This window comes from Nerophis ophidion, linkage group LG26 (assembly GCF_033978795.1).
Source record: "Nerophis ophidion isolate RoL-2023_Sa linkage group LG26, RoL_Noph_v1.0, whole genome shotgun sequence".
Classification (NCBI taxonomy): Eukaryota; Metazoa; Chordata; class Actinopteri; order Syngnathiformes; family Syngnathidae; genus Nerophis; species Nerophis ophidion.
Window position 1 is genome coordinate 34,345,722 of NC_084636.1, and position 23,593 is coordinate 34,369,314.

Consider the following 23,593-nt stretch of genomic DNA (forward strand, 5'->3'; position numbering starts at 1 on the left):
TATGTAGCAAATAAGGAAATAATTAAATTGTTAACACTTGACATGAACATAAAGACAATATTCAGTTAGCATGTAGCAAGTAAGGAAACAATTACATTTTCACATTTGACGTAAACATAAAGGCAACATGAAGTTAGTATGTAGCAAATAAGGAAATAATTAAATTGTTAACACTTGACGTGAACATAAAGGCAACATTTAGTTAGCATGTAGCAAATAAGGAAATAATTAAATTGTTAACACTTGACGTGAACATAAAGGCAACATTTAGTTAGCATGTAGCAAATAAGGAAATAATTAAATTGTTAACACTTGACGTGAACATAAAGGCAACATTTAGTTAGCATGTTCCAAATGAGGAAATAATTACATTTTTTACACTTGACATGAACATAAAGGCAATATTTAGTTAGCATCTTCCAAATGAGGAAATAATTTATATTTTCACACTTGACATGAACATAAAGGCAATATTTAGTTAGCATCTTCCAAATGATGAAACAATATAACATTTTCACACTTGCATGAACATAGAAGCAACATTTAGTTAACATTTTTCACACTTACGTGAACATAAAGACAATATTTAGTTAGCATGTTCCAAATAAGGAAATAATTAAATTGTTAACACTTGACGTGAACATAAAGGCAACTTTTAGTTAGCATGTAGCAAATGAGAAAATAATTACATTTTTCACACTTGACATGAACATATAGGCAACATTTAGTTAGCATGTTCCAAATGAGGAAATAATTACATTTTTTACACTTGACAATGCAACATTTAATTAGCATGTTTTTCACATTTAACATGAACATAAAAGCAACATTTAGTTAGCATCTTCCAAATGAGGAAATAATTTATATTTTCACACTTGACATGAACACAAAGGCAACTTTTAGTTAGCATGTAGCAAATGAGGAAACAATATAACATTTTCACACTTGCATGAACACAGAAGCAACATTTAGTTAACATTTTTCACACTTACGTGAACATAAAGACAATATTTAGTTAGCATGTTCCAAATAAGGAAATAATTACATTTTCACATTTGACGTAAACATAAAGGCAACATGAAGTTAGTATGTAGCAAATAAGGAAATAATTAAATTGTTAACACTTGACGTGAACATAAAGGCAACATTTAGTTAGCATGTTCCAAATGAGGAAATAATTACATTTTTTACACTTGACAATGCAACATTTAGTTAGCATGTTTTTCACATTTGACATGAACATAAAGGCAACATTTAGTTAGCATCTTTCAAATGAGGAAATAATTTATATTTTCACACTTGACATGAACACAAAGGCAACGTTTAGTTAGCATGTAGCAAATGATGAAACAATATAACATTTTCACACTTACGTGAACATAAAGACAATATTTAGTTAGCATGTTCCAAATAAGGAAATAATTACATTTTTTACACTTGACGTGAACATAAAGACAACATTTAGCTAGCATGTAGCAAATGAGGAAATAATTACATTTTTCACACTTGACATGGCAACATTTAGTTAGCATGTTCCAAATAAGGAAATAATTACATTTTTTACACTTGACGTGAACATAAAGACAACATTTAGCTAGCATGTAGCAAATGAGAAAATAATTACATTTTTCACACTTGACATGAACATAAAGGCAACATTTAGTTAGCATGTTCCAAATGAGGAAATAATTACATTTTTTACACTTGACAATGCAACATTTAGTTAGCATGTTTTTCACATTTGACGTGAACATAAAGGCAACATTTAATTAGCATCTTCCAAATGAGGAAATAATTTATATTTTCACACTTGACATGAACATAAAGGCAACGTTTAGTTAGCATGTAGCAAATGATGAAACAATATAACATTTTCACACTTGCATGAACATAGAAGCAACATTTAGTTAACATTTTTCAAACTTATGTGAACATAAAGACAATATTTAGTTAGCATGTTCCAAATAAGGAAATCATTAATTTTTTTACACTTGACGTAAACAAAAATACAACATTTAGTTAGCATGTAGCAACTAAGGAAATAATTACACTTTTCACACTTGACATGAACATAAAGACAATATTCAGTTAGCATGTAACAAGTAAGGAAACAATTACATTTTCACATTTGACGTAAACATAAAGGCAACATGAAGTTAGTATGTAGCAAATAAGGAAATAATTAAATTGTTAACACTTGACGTGAACATAAAGGCAATATTTAGTTAGCATGTTCCAAATGAGGAAATAATTACATTTTTTACACTTGACATGAACATAAAGGCAACGTTTAGTTAGCATGTAGCAAATGAGGAAACAATATAACATTTTCACACTTGCATGAACATAAAGGCAACATTTAGTTAACATTTTTCACACTTACGTGAACATAAAGACAATATTTAGTTAGCATGTTCCAAATAAGGAAATAATTAAATTTTTTACACTTGACCTAAACAAAAATACAACATTTAGTTAGCATGTAGCAAATAAGAAAATAATTTAAAAAATTCACACTTGATGTGAACATATAGACATTTAGTTAACATTTTTCAAACTTGACATGAACATAAAGATAATATTTAGTCAACATACTCCAAAAATTTTAACAATAATATTTTTCACACTTGACGTGAACATAAAGAAAATATTTAGTTAGCATGTAGCGAATAAGAAAATAAATAAAAAATTTATACTTGATGTGAAAATAAAGACAACATTTAGTTACCTTTTTCAAACTTGACATGAACATAAAGACAATATTTAGTCAACATCTTACAAAAAATGAAATAATACATTTTTTCACACTTGACATGAACATAGATAAAATATTTAGTTAGCATGTAGCAAATAAGAAAATAATAACATTTTCCACACTTGACTTGAACATAAAGACAACATTTAGTTAACATTTTTCAAACTTGACATGAACATAAAGATATTTAGTCAACCTATTACAAAAAACGAAATAATACAAATTTTCACAATTGACGCAAACATAAAGAAAATATTTAGTTAGCATGTAGCAAATAAGAAAATAATAAAAAAAATTCACCCTTGATGTGAACATATAGACATTTAGTTAACATTTTTCAAACTTGACATGAACATAAAGATAATATTTAGTCAACATACTCCAAAAAATGTAAACAATAATATTTTTCACACCTGACGTGAACATAAAGAAAATATTTAGTTAGCATGTAGCGAACTAGAAAATAAATAAAAAATGTACACTTGACGTGAAAATAAAGACAACATTTAGTTACCTTTTTCAAACTTGACATGAACATAAAGACAATATTTAGTCAACATATTACAAAAAATGAAATAATACATTTTTTCACACTTGACATGAACATAGATAAAATATTTATTTAGCATGTAGCAAATAAGAAAATAATAACATTTCCCACACTTGACGTGAACATAAAGACAACATTCAGTTAACATTTTTCAAACTTGACATGAACATAAAGATAATATTTAGTCAACCCATTACAAAAAACGAAATAATACAAATTTTCACACTTGGCGCAAACATAAAGAAAATATTTAGTTAGCATGTAGCAAATAAGAAAATAATAAAAAAATTCACACTTGATGTGAACATATAGACATTTAGTTAACATTTTTCAAACTTGACATGAACATGAAGATATTTAGTCAAAATACTCCAAAAATGTAAACAATATTTTTCACACTTGACGTGAACATAAAGAAAATATTTAGTTAGCATGTAGCGAATAAGAAAATAAATAAAAAATGTATACTTGACGTGAAAATAAAGACAACATTTAGTTACCTTTTTCAAACTTGACATGAACATAAAGACAATATTTAGTCAACATATTACAAAAAATGAAATAATACATTTTTTCACACTTGACATGAACATAGATAAAATATTTAGTTAGCATGTAGCAAATAAGAAAATAATAACATTTTCCACACTTGACGTGAACATAAAGACAACATTTAGTTAACATTTTTCAAACTTGACATGAACATAAAGATATTTAGTCAACCTATTACAAAAAACGAAATAATACAAATTTTCACAATTGACGCAAACATAAAGAAAATATTTAGTTAGCATGTAGCAAATAAGAAAATAATAAAAAAAATTCACCCTTGATGTGAACATATAGACATTTAGTTAACATTTTTCAAACTTGACATGAACATAAAGATAATATTTAGTCAACATACTCCAAAAAATGTAAACAATAATATTTTTCACACCTGACGTGAACATAAAGAAAATATTTAGTTAGCATGTAGCGAATAAGAAAATAAATAAAAAATGTACACTTGACGTGAAAATAAAGACAACATTTAGTTACCTTTTTCAAACTTGACATGAACATACAGACAATATTTAGTCAACATATTACAAAAAATGAAATAATAAATTTTATCACACTTGACATGAACATAGATAAAATATTTAGTTAGCATGTAGCAAATAAGAAAATAATAACATTTTCCACACTTGACGTGAACATAAAGACAACATTTAGTTAACATTTTTCAAACTTGACATGAACATAAAGATAATATTTAGTCAACCCATTACAAAAAACGAAATAATACGAATTTTCACACTTGGCGCAAACAAAGAAAATATTTAGTTAGCATGAAGCAAATAAGAAAATGATAAATGGGTTGTACTTGTATAGCGCTTTTCTACCTTCAAGGTAAATAAGAAAATAAGAAAATAATAAAAAATAATAAAAATAATAAAAAAATTCACCCTTGATGTTAACATATAGACCTTTAGTTAACATTTTTCAAACTTGACATGAACATAAAGATAATATTTAGTCAACATACTCCAAAAAATTTAAACAATAATATTTTTCACACCTGACGTGAACATAAAGAAAATATTTAGTTAGCATGTAGCGAATAAGAAAATAAATAATAAAAAATGTACACTTGACGTGAAAATAAAGACAACATTTAGTTACCTTTTTCAGACTTGACATGAACATACAGACAATATTTAGTCAACATAGTACAAAAAATGAAATAATACATTTTATCACACTTGACATGAACATAGATAAAATATTTAGTTAGCATGTAGCAAATAAGAAAATAATAATATTTTCCACACTTGACGTGAACATAAAGACAACATTTAGTTAACATTTTTCAAACTTGACATGAACATAAAGATAATATTTAGTCAACTCATTACAAAAAACGAAAGAATACGAATTTTCACACTTGGCGCAAACATAAAGAAAATATTTAGTTAGCATGTAGCAAAAAAGAAAATAATAAAAAAATATTCACACTTGATGTGAACACAGACATTTAGTTAACATTTTTCAAACTTCACATGAACATAAAGATAATATTTAGTCAACATACTCCAAAAATTTAAACAATAATATTTCTCACACTTGACGTGAACATAAAGAAAATATTTAGTTAGCATGTAGCGAATAAGAAAATAAATAAAAAATGTACACTTGACGTGAAAATAAAGACAACATTTAGTTACCTTTTTCAAACTTGACATGAACATACAGACAATATTTAGTCAACATATTACAAAAAATGAAATAATAAATTTTAACACACTTGACATGAACATAGATAAAATATTTAGTTAGCATGTAGCAAATAAGAAAATAATAACATTTTCCACACTTGACGTGAACATAAAGACAACATTTAGTTAACATTTTTCAAACTTGACATGAACATAAAGATAATATTTAGTCAACCCATTACAAAAAACGAAATAATACGAATTTTCACACTTGGCGCAAACAAAGAAAATATTTAGTTAGCATGAAGCAAATAAGAAAATAATTTAAAAAAAAAATCACACTTGATGTGAACATATAGACATTTAGTTAACATTTTTCAAACTTGACATGAACATAAAGATAATATTTAGTCAACATACTCCAAAAATTTAAACAATAATATTTTTCACACTTGACGTGAACATAAAGAAAATATTTAGTTAGCATGTAGCGAATAAGAAAATAAATAAAAAATGTACACGACGTGAAAATAAAGACAACATTTAGTTACCTTTTTCAAACTTGACATGAACATACAGACAATATTTAGTCAACATATTACAAAAAATGAAATAATACATTTTATCACACTTGACATGAACATAGATCAAATATTTAGTTAGCATGTAGCAAATAAGAAAATAATAATATTTTCCACACTTGACGTGAACATAAAGACAACATTTAGTTAACATTTTTCAAACTTGACATGAACATAAAGATAATATTTAGTCAACCCATTACAAAAAACGAAATAATACAAATTTTCACACTTGGCGCAAACATAAAGAAAATATTTAGTTAGCATGTAGCAAATGAGAAAAAAAAAAAAAAAATTCACACTTGATGTGAACATATAGACATTTAGTTAACATTTTTCAAACTTGACATGAACATAAAGATAATATTTAGTCAACATACTCCAAAAATTTAAACAATTATATTTTTCACACTTGACATGAACATAATGATAATATTTAGTCAACCTATTACAAAAAACGAAATAATACAAATGTTCACACTTGACGCAAACATAAAGAAAATATTTAGTTAGCATGTAGCAAATAAGAAAATAATTTAAAAAAAATCACACTTGATGTGAACATATAGACATTTAGTTAACATTTTTCAAACTTTTTTCTTTCTTTTCTTAGTTTATTTCGAACATGACATACATACATTGTACATCAGTTAAATTCATCATTTCGCAATACACAATACATCATGTCCGAAAAGGAGTAGGAAGAAGCAAAGCTTATTTAATCCTACCCCTTTTCCACTTCAGAGCGCCCACAATATATACATTCATTCACTGACCTTCTTTACAGCAAAATAGCAAAATGACATCTGTGAGTGAGTAACACAGCAGTTTTCTAACATGTACTTAATTATTTCAGTCATTATTAACATACTAAGATGAAGAATATCTTATTTTCAATAAGTTTGAAAGTGTTTCTCATAATACTTCTTCTTTGTACTTTGTAAGCACTATTAATTTAAACATCCTCTTAAACTGGCTCATATCAGTACAATGTTTAACTTCTTTACTTAATCCATTCCATAATTTAATTCCACAAACTGATACGCTAAAGTTTTAAGTGTTGTACGGGCATACAAATGTTTTAAGTTAGATTTTCCTCTAAGGTTATATTTCTCCTCTTTAGTTGAGAAGAATTGTTGTACATTCTTTGGTAGCAGGTTATAATTTATTTTGTACATCAATTTAGCTGTTTGGAATTTTATCAAGTCATCGAGCTTTAATATTTTTGACTCAATAAATAAAGGGTTTGTATGTTCTCTATATCCAACATTGTGTATTATTCTAATCAATCTTTTTTGTAACACAGTTAACGAATGTAGCGCACATTTGTAGTTGTTTCCCCATATTTCTGCACAATAACTCAGATATGGTAACACTAGCGAGCAGTAGAGAATATAAAGTGATTTTTGGCCATGTACGTATTTTGCTTTATTCATTATTGAAATATTTTTTGCCACCTTATGTTGTATGTTTTGTATATGAGATTTCCAGTTCATTTTATCATCTATTAATACTCCCAAAAATCTGGTTTCTTTTACCCTTTCGATATCTATTCCATCTATTTGTATTCGTGTCTGATGCTCTTTTCTACTGTTACCAAATAACATTATTTTAGTTTTACTGAGATTCAAGGATATGGTTTTTATCAAACCATTTATTCATTTCTTCCGTAATTATTTGTATTATCTTCTGTGTGTTCTCTCCTGAACTTGACATGAACATAAAGATAATATTTAGTCAACATACTCCAAAAAATGTAAACAATAATATTTTTCACACCTGACGTGAACATAAAGAAAATATTTAGTTAGCATGTAGCGAATAAGAAAAAAAATTAAAAATGTACACTTGACGTGAAAATAAAGACAACATTTAGTTACCTTTTTCAAACTTGACATGAACATAAAGACAACATTTAGTCAACATATTACAAAAAAATGAAATAATAAATTTTTTCACACTTGACATGAACGTAGATAAAATATTTAGTTAGCATGTAGCAAATAAGAAAATAATTTAAAAAAATTCACACTTGATGTGAACATATAGACATTTAGTTAACATTTTTCAAACTTGACATGAACATAAAAATAATATTTAGTCAACATACTCCAAAAATTTAAACAATTATATTTTTCACACTTGACATGAACATAAGGATAATATTTAGTCAACCTATTACAAAAAACGAAATAATACAAATTTTCACACTTGACGCAAACATAAAGAAAATATTTAGTTAGCATGTAGCAAATAAGAAAATAATTTAAAAAAATCACACTTGATGTGAACATAAAGAAAATATTTAGTTAGCATGTAGCGAATAAGAAAATAAATAAAAAATGTACACTTGACGTGAAAATAAAGGCAACATTTAGTTACCTTTTTCAAACTTGACATGAACATAAAGACAATATTTAGTCAACATATTACAAAAAAATGAAATAATAAATTTTTTCACACTTGACATGAACGTAGATAAAATATTTAGTTAGCATGTAGCAACTAATTGACATCAAAGTTATTTACCTCCCACATAAGTCTGCTGTCAGAACCTTCGTCCAGCTCGCAAGGAAGCTTCTTCTCGCCCGCAAAGGGCCCAAACTTCTCTCCCTGCGGAAGGAACATTAAAATACGGAGTTAGACGCCAAAGAAAACAAAGAAAAGACATTTTGTAACAATTCGTGTTAGCTTGACAGCTAGCTTGACAACTAGCTTCGCCGCGTTCTGAAAAAGCACTTCCGGGGGCGTGGTCATTAAAAACGTCACGTTTATATTGAACGTAAAGCTTTAAAAATGACGCAAAATTAACATTTATTATGTTTAGAAGTCATTTCGTGGACAAAATTAACTTTATCGAATAAAAGGATAAAACATGTTATAAGTGAGAAAGGGGGTAAAAAGTAGTGTTGCTACGTGGCACCTCACGTCACGTCTCCCACGGCCAACTCTCCTTTTTCCTCAACTCTCACCGCACTAACCTGACAAGGGTCTATCCATCCATTATCTACCGCCAGGGTCTAGCGGGGCAAAAAAAAAAAAAAGTCCGGACTACGAACCTTTTTCACCCGCCTCGCCGTAAAAAGGCCGATCCCGTCCTGGACTTTGGAGGCTTTGAGGGAGAATCTGTGCGGCACGTACATGCCCAGCATCTTCCCACGCCGAGTACTTCCACGCACTCACACGTCACGCCTGTCCCCGCCGCCCGCCGACACCTTTTGTCATTTTGGAATTTGGAGCGGATCTTTGTGCACAAAGACGAACATCTTGTGGACTCTTTGTGGATTCTTTGTGGACTTGTTGCTCGGCTGCAGGCAGGAAGAGCACGGCGGCTCCTGATTGGTCCAAAACTTTTGGACCCGGAAGTCACCTTGACCGTCATCACAACACACATTATTGTTGTATTATTATAATTATTATAAATATGTTATCCAACTAGTTTATACATACACGTATAATTTATATTTATTTTTTTGCATTTTAATTTATTTTGATAACAATGTACCTTGTCACTTTTACTGTCATCACAACACACAACATTATTGTTATATTATTATAAATATGTTATCTAACTAGTTTATAAATACACTTACAATTTATTTTTATGTCGTTGTATTTTTATTTATTTTAATAATAATGTAACTAGCCCTGCGATGAGATGGCGACTTGTCCAGGGTGTACACTGCCTTCCGCCCGATTGTAGCTGAGATAGGCGCCAGCGACCCCATAAAAGGGAATAAGCGGTAGAAAATGGATGGATGGACAACACACAACATTATTGTTATATTATTATAAAAATGTTATCTAACTAGCTTATAAATACACTTACAATTTATTTTTATGTCGTTGTATTTTTATTTATTTTAATAATAATGTAACTAGCCCTGCGATGAGATGGCGACTTGTCCAGGGTGTACCCTGCCTTCCGCCCGATTGTAGCTGAGATAGGCGCCAGCGCCCCCCGCGACCCCATAAAAGGGAATAAGCGGTAGAAAATGGATGGCTGGACAACACACAACATTATTGTTATATTATTATAAAAATGTTATCTAACTAGCTTATAAATACACTTACAATTTATTTTTATGTCGTTGTATTTTTATTTATTTTAATAATAATGTAACTAGCCCTGCGATGAGGTGGCGACTTGTCCAGGGTGTACCCCGCCTTCCGCCCGATTGTAGCTGAGATAGGCGCCAGCGCCCCCCGCGACCCCAAAAGGGAATAAGCGGTAGAAAATGGATGGATGGATGGAATAATGTAACTAGTCATCTTTACTGTCATCATAACCATCCATCCATCTATCCATTTTCCTACCGCTTATTCCCTTTGGGGTCACGGGGGGGCGCTGTACACCCTGGACAAGTCGCCACCTCATCACAGGGCAAAAATAAGTCATACTTTTGTTATTTTACTCGCACTTACAGATGTAGCGACGGACTTTAGTTACTGATAGTGGTTTTCTGAAGTGTTCCTAAGCCCATGTGGTGATGTCCTTTACACACTGATGTCGCTTTTTGAGGCCTGAGGGATCCAAAGGTGCGTAATATCATGGCTTATGTGCAGAGATTTTTCCAGAGTGGCTGAATCTTTTGATGATATTACAGAGTGTAGATGGTGAAATCCTTGAATTCCTTGAAATAGCTGGTTGACAATTGTTGTTCTTGAACAATTTGCTCAGGCTTTTATCGACAAAGTGGTGACCGTCGCCCCGTCCTTGTTTGTGAAGGACCGAGCATTTCATGGAAGCTGCTTTTGTACCCAATCATGGCACCCACCTGTTCCCAATTAGCCTGTTCACCTGTGGGATGTTCCTAATAAGTGTTTGATGAGCATTCCTAAACTGCCTCAGTCTTTTATGCCACTTGTGCCAGCTTTTTTGAAACATGTTGCAGGCATCAAATTCCAAATGAGCTACTGTTAGCAAAAAATAACAAAGTTTCTCAGTGTGTACATCTTGTCTTTGCAGTCTATTCAATTGAATATAAGTTGAAAAGGATTTGCAGAGGTGGCGACTTGTCCAGGGTGTACCCCGCCTTCCGCCCGATTCTAGCTGAGATAGGCGCCAGCGCCCCCCGCGACCCCAAAAGGGAATAAGCGGTAGAAAATGGATGGATGGATGTATTCTCTTTTTATTTACCTTTTACACAACCTGACAACTTCACTGCGTTTGTGTGTTGTAGTTTGTGTTGTGACATAGTTTATGTTGTGACATAGTTTGTGTTGTGACATAGTTTGTGACAGTTTTTGTTGTAACGTACTTTGTGTTGTCACATAGTTTGTAGTGACATAGTTCTTGTTGGAGCATTGTTTGTGTTGTGACATAGTTTGTGTTGTGACATAGTTTATGTAGTGACTTAGTTTGTGTCGTAACGTAGTTTGTGTTGAGTTTGGGTTGTGACATAGTTTGTGTTGTGACATGGTTTGTGTTGTGACACAGTTTGTGTTGCGACATAGTTTGTGTTGTGATGTAGTTTGTGTTGTAACATAGTTTGTGGTGTGACGTAGTTTGTGTTGTGACATAGTTTGCGTTGTGAAAGTTTTTGTTGTAACGTACTTTGTGTTGTGATGTAGTTTGTGTTGTAACATAGTTTGTGGTGTGACGTAGTTTGTGTTGTGACATAGTTTGCGTTGTGAAAGTTTTTGTTGTAACGTACTTTGTGTTGCCACATAGTTTGTAGTGACATAGTTCTTGTTGGAGCATTGTTTGTGTTGTGACATAGTTTGTGTTGTGACATAGTTTATGTAGTGACTTAGTTTGTGTCGTAACGTAGTTTGTGCTGAGTTTGGGTTGTGACATAGTTTATGTAGTGACTTAGTTTGTGTCGTAACGTAGTTTGTGTTGAGTTTGGGTTGTGACATAGTTTGTGTTGTGACATGGTTTGTGTTGTGACACAGTTTGTGTTGCGACATAGTTTGTGTTGTGATGTAGTTTGTGTTGTAACATAGTTTGTGGTGTGACGTAGTTTGTGTTGTGACATAGTTTGCGTTGTGAAAGTTTTTGTTGTAACGTACTTTGTGTTGTGATGTAGTTTGTGTTGTAACATAGTTTGTGGTGTGACGTAGTTTGTGTTGTGACATAGTTTGCGTTGTGAAAGTTTTTGTTGTAACGTACTTTGTGTTGTCACATAGTTTGTAGTGACATAGTTCTTGTTGGAGCATTGTTTGTGTTGTGACATAGTTTGTGTTGTGACATAGTTTATGTAGTGACTTAGTTTGTGTCGTAACGTAGTTTGTGTTGAGTTTGGGTTGTGACATAGTTTGTGTTGTGACATAGTTTGTGACAGTTTTTGTTGTAACGTACTTTGTGTTGTCACATAGTTTGTAGTGACATAGTTCTTGTTGGAGCATTGTTTGTGTTGTGACATAGTTTGTGTTGTGACATAGTTTATGTAGTGACTTAGTTTGTGTCGTAACGTAGTTTGTGTTGAGTTTGGGTTGTGACATAGTTTATGTTGTGACATAGTTTGTGACAGTTTTTGTTGTAACGTACTTTGTGTTGTCACATAGTTTGTAGTGACATAGTTCTTGTTGGAGCATTGTTTGTGTTGTGACATAGTTTGTGTTGTGACATAGTTTATGTAGTGACTTAGTTTGTGTCGTAACGTAGTTTGTGTTGAGTTTGGGTTGTGACATAGTTTATGTTGTGACATAGTTTGTGACAGTTTTTGTTGTAACGTACTTTGTGTTGTCACATAGTTTGTAGTGACATAGTTCTTGTTGGAGCATTGTTTGTGTTGTGACATAGTTTGTGTTGTGACATAGTTTATGTAGTGACTTAGTTTGTGTCGTAACGTAGTTTGTGTTGAGTTTGGGTTGTGACATAGTTTGTGTTGTGACATGGTTTGTGTTGTGACACAGTTTGTGTTGCAACATAGTTTGTGTTGTGATGTAGTTTGTGTTGTAACATAGTTTGTGGTGTGACGTAGTTTGTGTTGTGACATAGTTTGCGTTGTGACAGTTTTTGTTGTAACGTACTTTGTGTTGTCACATAGTTTGTAGTGACATAGTTCTTGTTGGAGCATTGTTTGTGTTGTGACATAGTTTGTGTTGTGACATAGTTTATGTAGTGACTTAGTTTGTGTCGTAACGTAGTTTGTGTTGAGTTTGGGTTGTGACATTGTTTGTGTTGTGACATAGTTTATGTACTGACTTAGTTTGTGTCGTGACATAGTTTGTGTTGAGTTTGGGTTGTGACATAGTTTGTGTTGTAACAGTCCGTGTTGTAACATAGTTTGTGGTGTGACGTAGTTTGTGTTGGGACATAGTTTGCGTTATGACAGTTTTTGTTGTACCGTACTTCGTGTTGTCACATAGTTTGTAGTGACATAGTTCTTGTTGGAACATTGTTTGTGTTGTGACATAGTTTGTGTTGTGACATAGTTTGTGTCGTAACGTAGTTTGTGTTGAGTTTGTGTTGTGACATAGTTTGTGCTGTGACATAGTTTGCTGTGACATAGATTGTTTTGGAACATTGTTTGGGTTGTGACATAGTTCGCGTTGTAACAGTCTGTGTTGTAACATAGTTTGTGTTGTGACAGTTTGTGTTGTGACATAGTTTGCGTTGTGACAGTTTTTGTTGTAACGTACTTCGTGTTGTCACATAGTTTGTAGTGACATAGTTCTTGTTGGAACATTGTTTGTGTTGTGACATAGTTTGTGTTGTGAAATAGTTTGTGTAGTGACATAGTTTGTGTCGTAACGTAGTTTGTGTTGAGACAGTTTGTGTTGTGACATAGTTTGCGTTGTGACAGTTTTTGTTGTAACGTACTTTGTGTTGTCACATAGTTTGTAGTGACATAGTTCTTGTTGGAACATAGTTTGTGTTGTGACATAGTTTGTGTCGTAACGTAGTTTGTGTTGTTTGTGTTGTGACATAGTTTGTGCTGTGACATAGATTGTGTTGGAACATTGTTTGGGTTGTGACATAGTTTGCGTTGTAACAGTCTGTGTTGTAACATAGTTTGTGTTGTGACAGTTTGTGTTGTAACATAGTTTGTTGTAACATAGTTTGTGTTGTGACATAGATTGTGTTGTAACATAGTTTGTGTTGTGACATAGTTTGTGTTGTAACGTAGTTTGTGTTGTGACAGTTTGTGTTGTGGCATAGTTTGTGTAACTTATGACTTCACTGGTTGTGTACTATGGTTTCTCGGCTTAGGACGCCACCAAAACTTTGCCAAGACATGAGCCGGATCTTGAGCCGTGTAGCGAAGCCTGCCCGTTGCAAAGAGGTGGGTGTGCTGGTCAGGTAGGTGCAGGTCAAAGGTCATGTCAGATCAGACTTGAATCAAAAGCCAACAAGATGATACATTTTTATTTTTTTATCAACACAAATGAATATTGTCGAGGACCTGATGCCAGTTGTGTTGTGATGCTGATCACTGGAGGAAACATCTAGACTTCTCTCTATGTACATCAATACTGTACTGTACTGTACTGTACCACTCTACATCTCTCACACACACACACACACACACACACACACACACACAGCAACAGAAGTAGAGTTACAGGCTGGAATGTGTTGTGACATAGTTTGTGTTGTGAAGTAGTTTTTTATGTTATTGTTGGGACATAGTTGTGTCGTGACATAATTTGTGTTGTGAAGTAGTGTGTGTCGTTACATAGTTTGTGTTGGGACATAGTTTGTAATGTAAAATAGTTTGTGTTGTGACAAAGCTTGTGTTGGGACATAGTTTGTGTTGTGACATAGTTTGTGTTGTGACAAAGCTTGTGTTGGGACATAGTTTGTGTTGTGACATAGCTTGTGTTGTGACATAGTTTGTGTTGTGACATAGCTTGTGTTGTGACATAGTTTGTGTTGTGACATAGTTTGTGTTGTGACATAGCTTGTGTTGGGACATAGTTTGTGTTGTGACATAGTTTGTGTTGGGACATAGTTTGTAATGTAAAATAGTTTGTGTTGTGACATAGTTTGTGTTGTGACATAGCTTGTGTTGTGACATAGTTGGTGTTGTGACAGTTTGTGTTGTGACGTAGTTTGTGTTGGGACAGTTTGTGATGTGACATAGTTTGTGTTGTGAAGTAGTTTTTTGTGACATTGTTGGGACATAGTTTGTGTCGTGACATAGTTTGTGTTGTGACAGTTTGTGTTGTGACATAGTTTGTCTTGTGACACTTTGTATTAGGACATAGTTCTTTTTGTCACATAGATTGTGTTGTGACACAGTTTGTGTTGTAACGTAGTTTGTGTTGTGACAGTTTGTGTTGTGACATAGTTGGTGTTATGACATAGTTTGTTGTGGCATAGTTTGTGTTGTGACATAGTTTGTGTTGTGACACACTTTGTGTTGTAACGTAGTTTGTGTTGTGACAGTTTGTGTTGTGACATAGTTGGTGTTGTGACAGTTTAGGTTGTGACATTGTTGTGGCATAGTTTGTGTTGTGACATAGTTTGTGTTGTGAAGTAGTTTGTGTTGTGACAAAGTTTGTGTTGTGACATAGTTTGTTGTAACATAGTTTGTGTTGTGACAGTTTGTATTGTGACATAGTTCTTGTTGTGACATAGTTTGTGTTGCGACATAGTTTGTTGTAACATAGTTTGTGTTGTGACAGTTTGTATTAGGACATAGTTCTTGTTGTCACATAGTTCTTGTTGTGACATAGTTTGTGTTGTGACATGGTTTGTTGTAACATAGTTTGTGTTGTGACAGTTTGTATTAGGACATAGTTCTTGTTGTCACATAGATTATGTTGTGACACAGTTTGTGTTGTAACGTAGTTTGTGTTGTGACATAGTTGGTGTTATGACATAGTTTGTTGTGGCATAGTTTGTGTTGTGACATAGTTTGTGTTGGGACAGTTTGTGTTGTGACATAGTTGGTGTTGTGACAGTTTAGGTTGTGACATTGTTGTGGCATAGTTTGTGTTGTGACACAGTTTGTGTTGGGACAGTTTGTGTTGTGACATAGTTGGTGTTGTGACAGTTTAGGTTGTGACATTGTTGTGGCATAGTTTGTGTTGTGACATAGTTTGTGTTGTGAAGTAGTTTGTGTTGTGACATAGTTTGTGTTGTGACATAGTTTGTTGTAACATAGTTTGTGTTGTGACAGTTTGTATTGTAACATAGTTCTTGTTGTGACATAGTTTGTGTTGTGACACAGTTTGTGTTGTAACTTGGTTTGTGTTGTGACAGTTTGTGTTGTGACATAGTTGGTGTTATGACATAGTTTGTTGTGGCATAATTTGTGTTGTGACATACTTTGTGTTGTGACACAGTTTGTGTTGTAACATAGTTTGTTGTGGCATAATTTGTGTTGTGACATACTTTGTGTTGTGACACAGTTTGTGTTGTGACATAGTTGGTGTTGTGACATAGTTGGTGTTGTGACAGTTTATGTTGTGACATAGTTTGTGTTGTGACAGTTTATGTTGTGACATTGTTTGCGTTGTGACATAGTTTGTTGTGGGATAGTGTGTGTTGTGACATAGTTTGTTGTGGGATAGTGTGTGTTGTCACATAGTTTGTGTTGTAACATAGTTTGTTGTGACATAGTTTGTGTTGTGACAGTTTATGTTGTGACATTGTTTGCGTTGTGACATAGTTTGTTGTGGGATAGTGTGTGTTGTGACATAGTTTGTGTTGTAACATAGTTTGTTGTGACATAGTTTGTGTTGTGTTGGTGATCAGTGTAGGAAATATGACGATTGAGGACTTCTACACTTCTGTTTATGTACATGAATACTGGCAGGACGACTGTACATGTGACACACACACACACACACACACACACACACACACACACACACACACACACACGCACACGGGCAGTAACAATAGTAGAGTTCCAGGATGGAATGTGACAGTAAAAGATGTGTGAGCGGCTACAGAGTATAAAATAATTTAAACAACAGGTTATAGAGATCTTTACAAGGCGGTGTAAACATAAACATAAACATAAACATAAACATAAGTCATAAATATACAGGATCTCTCGCCTGAGTCCCAGTGGAAGAGTTAAATAAGGAGGTGCGTGTGGGCGGGCCCGTGTTCAGCAGTACTTCCTGGTTTTCACCAGCTTGCTCTGGTACCTGAGGGCGTGGCCTCCGTGCGCCACGGCGTACACGTCCAGCAGGTAGGTCTTCCCGGGCTGCAGCCCGCCGACGATTTCTGTGGTGACGGCCTTCTGCGGGTTGTCGCTGTGGAAGAACTTGCAGAGGACCTTCTCCGCCTTGTCGCGGCCGCCGGGTCCGGCGCAGCCGTTCTGCTGGCGCCGGCGCCGCTCCTCGCTGTAGTCCGGGGCCACCTCCTTGCGGTAGACGCAGTACTTGTTGCGCTGGCGGGTTCCCAGCCAGGCCACGGTGACGGAGGTGCAGGTGCGGAGCTTGTCGAAGGCCTTGATGCGGGTGTCGTCGGGGAGCGCGGGGAAGGGCTGCTTGTGGTCGGGCCGGGTGCTGACCTGGACCTTCAGGGTGGAGGCGCCCTTGCGGCTCCCCCGCAGCCGGATCAGGTACTTGGCTTTGGGCTTGCCTCGCAGCTGGAAGTGCCGCACGCCCTCAACGTTCTGGGAGAGCAGCAGCTTGCCGTCGCGCCGCACCTGCACCTGCACGGCGTCCAGGCAGGCGTGCAAGAAGAGCGCCACCTTCTGGTGCGAGGAGACCGGGGCGAAGCGCAAGAACTTGCTGCCTTTCCTCTCGATGAAGACGTCGGCCACTTTGCCGTCTTTCAGCTCCACCGTCTTCTGCGGCGCCTCCTCCTTGGTGCGGGCGAAGGTGCCCACGTAGGCGGTGCTGGCATTGGTGGCGGCGTTGAGGGCGAAGACGTCAAAGTAGTACTGCGTGTCGGGTTTCAGCTGGGAGACGGTGAAGATGTTCTTGTTGCCGATGCACACCTTCCGGATGTCTTTGGGCTTGGCGCCGTACGAGCGCGGGATCTTGTTGGAGGCCGGGCCGCGCGTCTCGGGCGGGTAGAAGCCGAAGTGGGCGAAGTCGAAGGGGCTGAAGTCCCTGCCGGGCTTGGGCGCCGACATGAAGGCGTCGTCAGCGTGGGCGCCGCTCACCTTGGCCTCGGCGGCGCACATGCTCTTGAAGTTGTGCTCCTTGTTAATGACCAGGCAGTACTGGACGGGCTGAGCCATCAGGGAGCCGGTGGGCGTGGGCTTCCAGGCCAGGGTGACGGTGGTGCGGCCCAGCGAGGTCACGTCCACACGCGGGTCGTACGGCAGCTCCGGGTACGGCCGGTCCGACTCCGGCGTGGTGCTGGCGTAGGCCTTGAAGTTGCTGTCCTTCTCCGTGCACAGCAGCTCCAGCTGGTAGAGGCCGGCGGGCGAGCTGGCGGCCGCGTAGGACTCCACGTCGTTACCTTTGTAGGTGAAGAGCTCCGCCCCCTCGTCTGCTGTCACCTGCTGCTTCTGTTGCTCCAACACCTCCGGCTCACCTGGAGGCAAAACAACATCTCACATTATTCCCTTCTTACCTCTTTCCAGCGATGTATTATCATAAATCACAACTTGTCGCGTTGTGTAGATGCTAAATAAGAACAGAATACAATTATTTGTCATCCTTTTCAACTTATATTCAACTGCAAAGACAAGATATTCCACGTTCAAACTGGTAAACTTTGTTTTGTTTTTTTGCAAATATTAGCTCATTTGGGGGCTTCACGGTGGTAGAGGGGTTAGTGCGTCTGCCTCACAATACGAGAACAAGAAAGTTTGATCATATTACGCCTGTACTGTATATACCTTTATATACATATATACATACATATATACCTATACTGTATATACCTTTATATACATATATACATACATATATACCTATACTGTATATACCTTTATATACATATATACATACATATATACCTGTACTGTATATACCTTTATATACATATATACATACATATATTCCTATACTGTATATACCTTTATATACATATATACATACATATATACCTATACTGTATATACCTTTATATACATATATACATACATATATACCTATACTGGCTCACCAGCACTGGCTTCCTGTGCACTTAAGATGTGACTTTAAGGTTTTACTACTTACGTATAAAACACTACACGGTCTAGCTCCATCCTATCTTGCCGATTGTATTGTACCATATGTCCCGGCAAGAAATCTGCCTTCAAAAGACTCCGGCTTATTAGTGATTCCTAGAGCCCCAAAACAAGTCTGCGGGCTATAGAGCGTTTTCCGTTCGGGCTCCAGTACTCTGGAATGCCCTCCCGGTAACAGTTCGAGATGCTACCTCAGTAGAAGCATTTAAGTCTCACCTTAAGACTCATCTGTATACTCTAGCCTTTAAATAGACCTCCTTTTTAGACCAGTTGATCTGCCGCTTCTTTTCTTTCTCCTATGTTCCCCCCTCCCTTGTGGAGGGGGTCCGGTCCAATGACCATGGATGAAGTACTGGCTGTCCAGAGTCGAGACCCAGGATGGACCGCTCGTCGGGACCCAGGATGGACCGCTCGCCTGTATCGGTTGGGGACATCTCTACGCTGCTGATCCGCTTGAGATGGTTTCCTGTGGACGGGACTCTCGCTGCTGTGTTGGAGCCACTATGGATTGAACTTTCACAGTATCATGTTAGACCCGCTCGACATCCATTGCTTTCGGTCCCCTAGAGGAGGGGGGTTGCCCACATCTGAGGTCCTCTCCAAGGTTTCTCATAGTCAGCATTGTCACTGGCGTCCCACTGGATGTGAATTCTCCCTGCCCACTGGGTGTGAGTTTTCCTTGCCCTTTTGTGGGTTCTTCCGAGGATGTTGTAGTCGTAATGATTTGTGCAGTCCTTTGAGACATTTGTGATTTGGGGCTATATAAATAAACATTGATTGATTGATTGAATACGAAGTTCCTGCAGTCCTGGGTTCAAATCCAGGCTCGGGATCTTTCTGTGTGGAGTTTGCATGTTCTCCCCGTGAGTGCGTGGGTTCCCTCCGGGTACTCCGGCTTCCTCCCACTTCCAAAGACATGCACCTGGGGATAGGTTGATTGGCAACACTAAAATTGGCCCATGTTGTCTGTCTATCTGTGTTGGCCCTGCGATGAGGTGGCGACTTGTCCGGGGTGTACCCTGCCTTCCGCCCGATTGTAGCTGACATAGGCGCCAGCGCCCCCCGTGACCCCAAAAGGGAATAAGTGGTAGGAAATGGATGGAGGGATAGCTCATTTGGAATTGGATGCCTGCAACGCGTTTCGAAAAAGCTGGCACAAGTGGCAAAAATGACTGAGAAAGTTGAGGGAATGCTCATCAGACACTTATTTGGAACGTCCCACCGGCGGACGGGCTGATTGGGAACAGGTGGGTGCCATGATTGGGTATAAAAGCAGCTTCCATGAAACGCTCGGTCGTCCACTAACAAGGACTGGCGATGGGATCGGCAGTTCTGTATCAATCAATCAATCAATGTTTACTTATATAGCCCTAAATCACTAGTGTCTCAAAGGGCTGCACAAACCACTACGGCATCCTCGGTAGGCCCACATAAGGGCAAGGAAAACTCACACCCAGTGGGACGTCGGTGACAATGATGACTATGAGAACCTTGGAGAGGAGGAAAGCAATGGATGTCGAGCGGGTCTAACATGATGCTGTGAAAGTTCAATCCACAATGGATCCAACACAGTCGCGAGAGTCCAGTCCAAAGTGGATCCAACACAGCAGCGAGAGTCCCGTTCACAGCGGAGCCAGCAGGAAACCATCCCAAGCGGAGGCGGATCAGCATCGCAGAGATGTCCCCAGCCGATACACAGGCAAGCAGTACATGGCCACCGGATCGGACCGGACCCCCTCCACAAGGGAGAGTGGGACATAGAAGAAAAAGAAAAGAAGCGGCAGATCAACTGGTCTAAAAAGGGAGTCTATTTAAAGGCTAGAGTATACAAATGAGTTTTAAGGTGAGACTTAAATGCTTCTACTGAGGTAGCATCTCGAACTGTTACCGGGAGGGCATTCCAGAGTACTGGAGCCCGAAATGAAAACGCTCTATAGCCCGCAGACTTTTTTTGGGCTTTGGGAATCACTAATAAGCCGGAGTCCTTTGAACGCAGATTTCTTGCCGGGACATATGGTACAATACAATCGGCAAGATAGGATGGAGCTAGACCGTGTAGTATTTTATACGTAAGTAGTAAAACCTTAAAGTCACATCTTAAGTGCACAGGAAGCCAGTGCAGAATCAGTATCACTAGAATAGGTTCCTTAAATTGATTCGTTCAAAAGATTTGTTCACCGAATCACTTCTGCAGCAGCAGTTCTGTGTGCAGGTCGGCGAATCATGAGTCAGTCAGTAACAGCTTCCCCAGCGGCGGAACTCGGTGTGTGTCAGTTCGCGAACGACACAAGCCCTCAGCACCCAATGAACGACGCCCGCAGGGACTGAACGAGATCCTCAATGTGACGTCATCCTCCGCGACAAAGTCAGTTCTCTGTGTCAGTAGGTTCGCGAATCGCGAATCCTGATTCTGAATGAGTGAGTGAGTGCAGCGCGAACGTGATTCACGGGATTCACTCAACTAGACACCGACCTCTATTTAATTATACAACTCTAACATTTGACAACCAAACAATTAAACAAGGCGACACGGTAAAGAATCTGGGTATTATCTTCCACCCAACTCTCTCCTTTGAGGCACACATTAAAAGCGTTACTAAAACGGCCTTCTTTCATCTCCGTAATATCGCTAAAATTCGCTCCATTTTGTCCACTAAAGACGCCGAGATCATTATCCATGCGTTTGTTACGTCTCGTCTCGATTACTGTAACGTATTATTTTGGGGTCTCCCCATGTCTAGCATTAAAAGATTACAGTTGGTACAAAATGCGGCTGCTAGACTTTTGACAAGAACAAGAAAGTTTGATCACATTACGCCTGTACTGTATGTACCTTTATATACATATATACATACATATATACCTATACTGTATATACCTTTATATACATATATACATACATATATACCTATACTGTATATACCTTTATATACATATATACATACATATATACCTATACTGTATATACCTTTATATACATATATACATACATATATACCTATACTGTATATACCTTTATATACATATATACATACATATATACCTATACTGTATATACCTTTATATACATATATACATACATATATACCTATACTGTATATACCTTTATATACATATATACATACATATATACCTATACTGTATATACCTTTATATACATATATACATACATATATACCTATACTGTATATACCTTTATATACATATATACATACATATATACCTATACTGTATATACCTTTATATACATATATACATACATATATACCTATACTGTATATACCTTTATATACATATATACATACATATATACCTGTACTGGCTCACCTGCACTGGCTTCCTGTGCACTTAAGATGTGACTTTAAGGTTTTACTACTTACGTATAAAATACTACACGGTCTAGCTGCATCCTATCTTGCCGATTGTATTGTACCATATGTCCCGGCAAGAAATCTGCCTTCAAAAGACTCCGGCTTATTGGTGATTCCTAGAGCCCAAAAAAAGTCTGCGGGCTATAGAGCGTTTTCCGTTCGGGCTCCAAAACTCTGGAATGCCCTCCCGGTAACAGTTCGAGATGCTACCTCAGTAGAAGCATTTAAGTCTCACCTTAAAACTCATCTGTATACTCTAGCCTTTAAATAGACCTCCTTTTTAGACCAGTTGATCTGCTGCTTCTTTTCTTTCTCCTATGTCCCCCCCTCCCTTGTGGAGGGGGTCCGGTCCGATGACCATGGATGAAGTACTGGCTGTCCAGAGTCGAGATCCAGGATGGACCGCTCGTCGAGACCCAGGATGGACCGCTCGCCTGTATCGGTTGGGGACATCTCTACGCTGCTGATCCGCTTGAGATGGTTTCCTGTGGACGGGACTCTCGCTGCTGTGTTGGATCCGCTTTGAACTGAACTCTCGCGGCTGTGTTGGAGCCACTATGGATTGAACTTTCACAGTATCATGTTAGACCCGCTCGACATCCATTGCTTTCGGTCCCCTAGAGGGGGGGGCGTTGCCCACATCTGAGGTCCTCTCCAAGGTTTCTCATAGTAAGCATTGTCACTGGCGTCCCACTGGATGTGAATTCTCCCTGCCTACTGGGTGTGAGTTTTCCTTGCCCTTTTGTGGGTTCTTCCGAGGATGTTGTAGTCGTAATGATTTGTGCAGTCCTTTGAGACATTTGTGATTTGGGGCTATATAAATAAACATTGACTGATAGATTGAAGCCACATGAAAACAAACACTCACCATTATCTCAATACATACCATTTTTATTGCATATTTAAGTTGATATTTCCATTTTTATATTTTTAAATGTAAGCTGCAGACATTTTTGTTTTTATGTTGCCATTTCTGGCTCTTGGTTTGATATTTGTTTTGTTTTATTTAAGGTAGCCTATTTATTTTCTTTTCGTTTGCACATTTAAGTTGATATTTTCTTTGTTATATTTTTAAACGTAGGCTACAGAACATTT

At 36.8% G+C, this 23,593-nt stretch overlaps 2 protein-coding genes across 2 annotated transcripts in view; both read right to left on the reverse strand.

Moving 5' to 3' along the window:
- Positions 1-9,426, reverse strand: part of prdm5 (PR domain containing 5) — a 97,795-nt gene extending 88,369 nt beyond the window's left edge. The window contains exons 1-2 of the mRNA XM_061888940.1: positions 9,147-9,426; positions 8,617-8,700 (exon numbers count right to left, since the gene is read on the reverse strand). Of these exons, the coding sequence (XP_061744924.1) occupies positions 8,617-8,700; positions 9,147-9,239 (177 nt within the window). The 5' untranslated portion in view covers positions 9,240-9,426. The remainder of the gene's footprint in view (positions 1-8,616; positions 8,701-9,146) is intronic.
- A 4,963-nt stretch (positions 9,427-14,389) lies between these two features.
- The window catches only part of ndnf (neuron-derived neurotrophic factor), a 42,871-nt gene continuing 33,667 nt past the window's right edge, over positions 14,390-23,593 (reverse strand). The window contains exon 4 of the mRNA XM_061888001.1: positions 14,390-18,487. Within this exon, the coding sequence (XP_061743985.1) occupies positions 17,103-18,487 (1,385 nt within the window). The 3' untranslated portion in view covers positions 14,390-17,102. The remainder of the gene's footprint in view (positions 18,488-23,593) is intronic.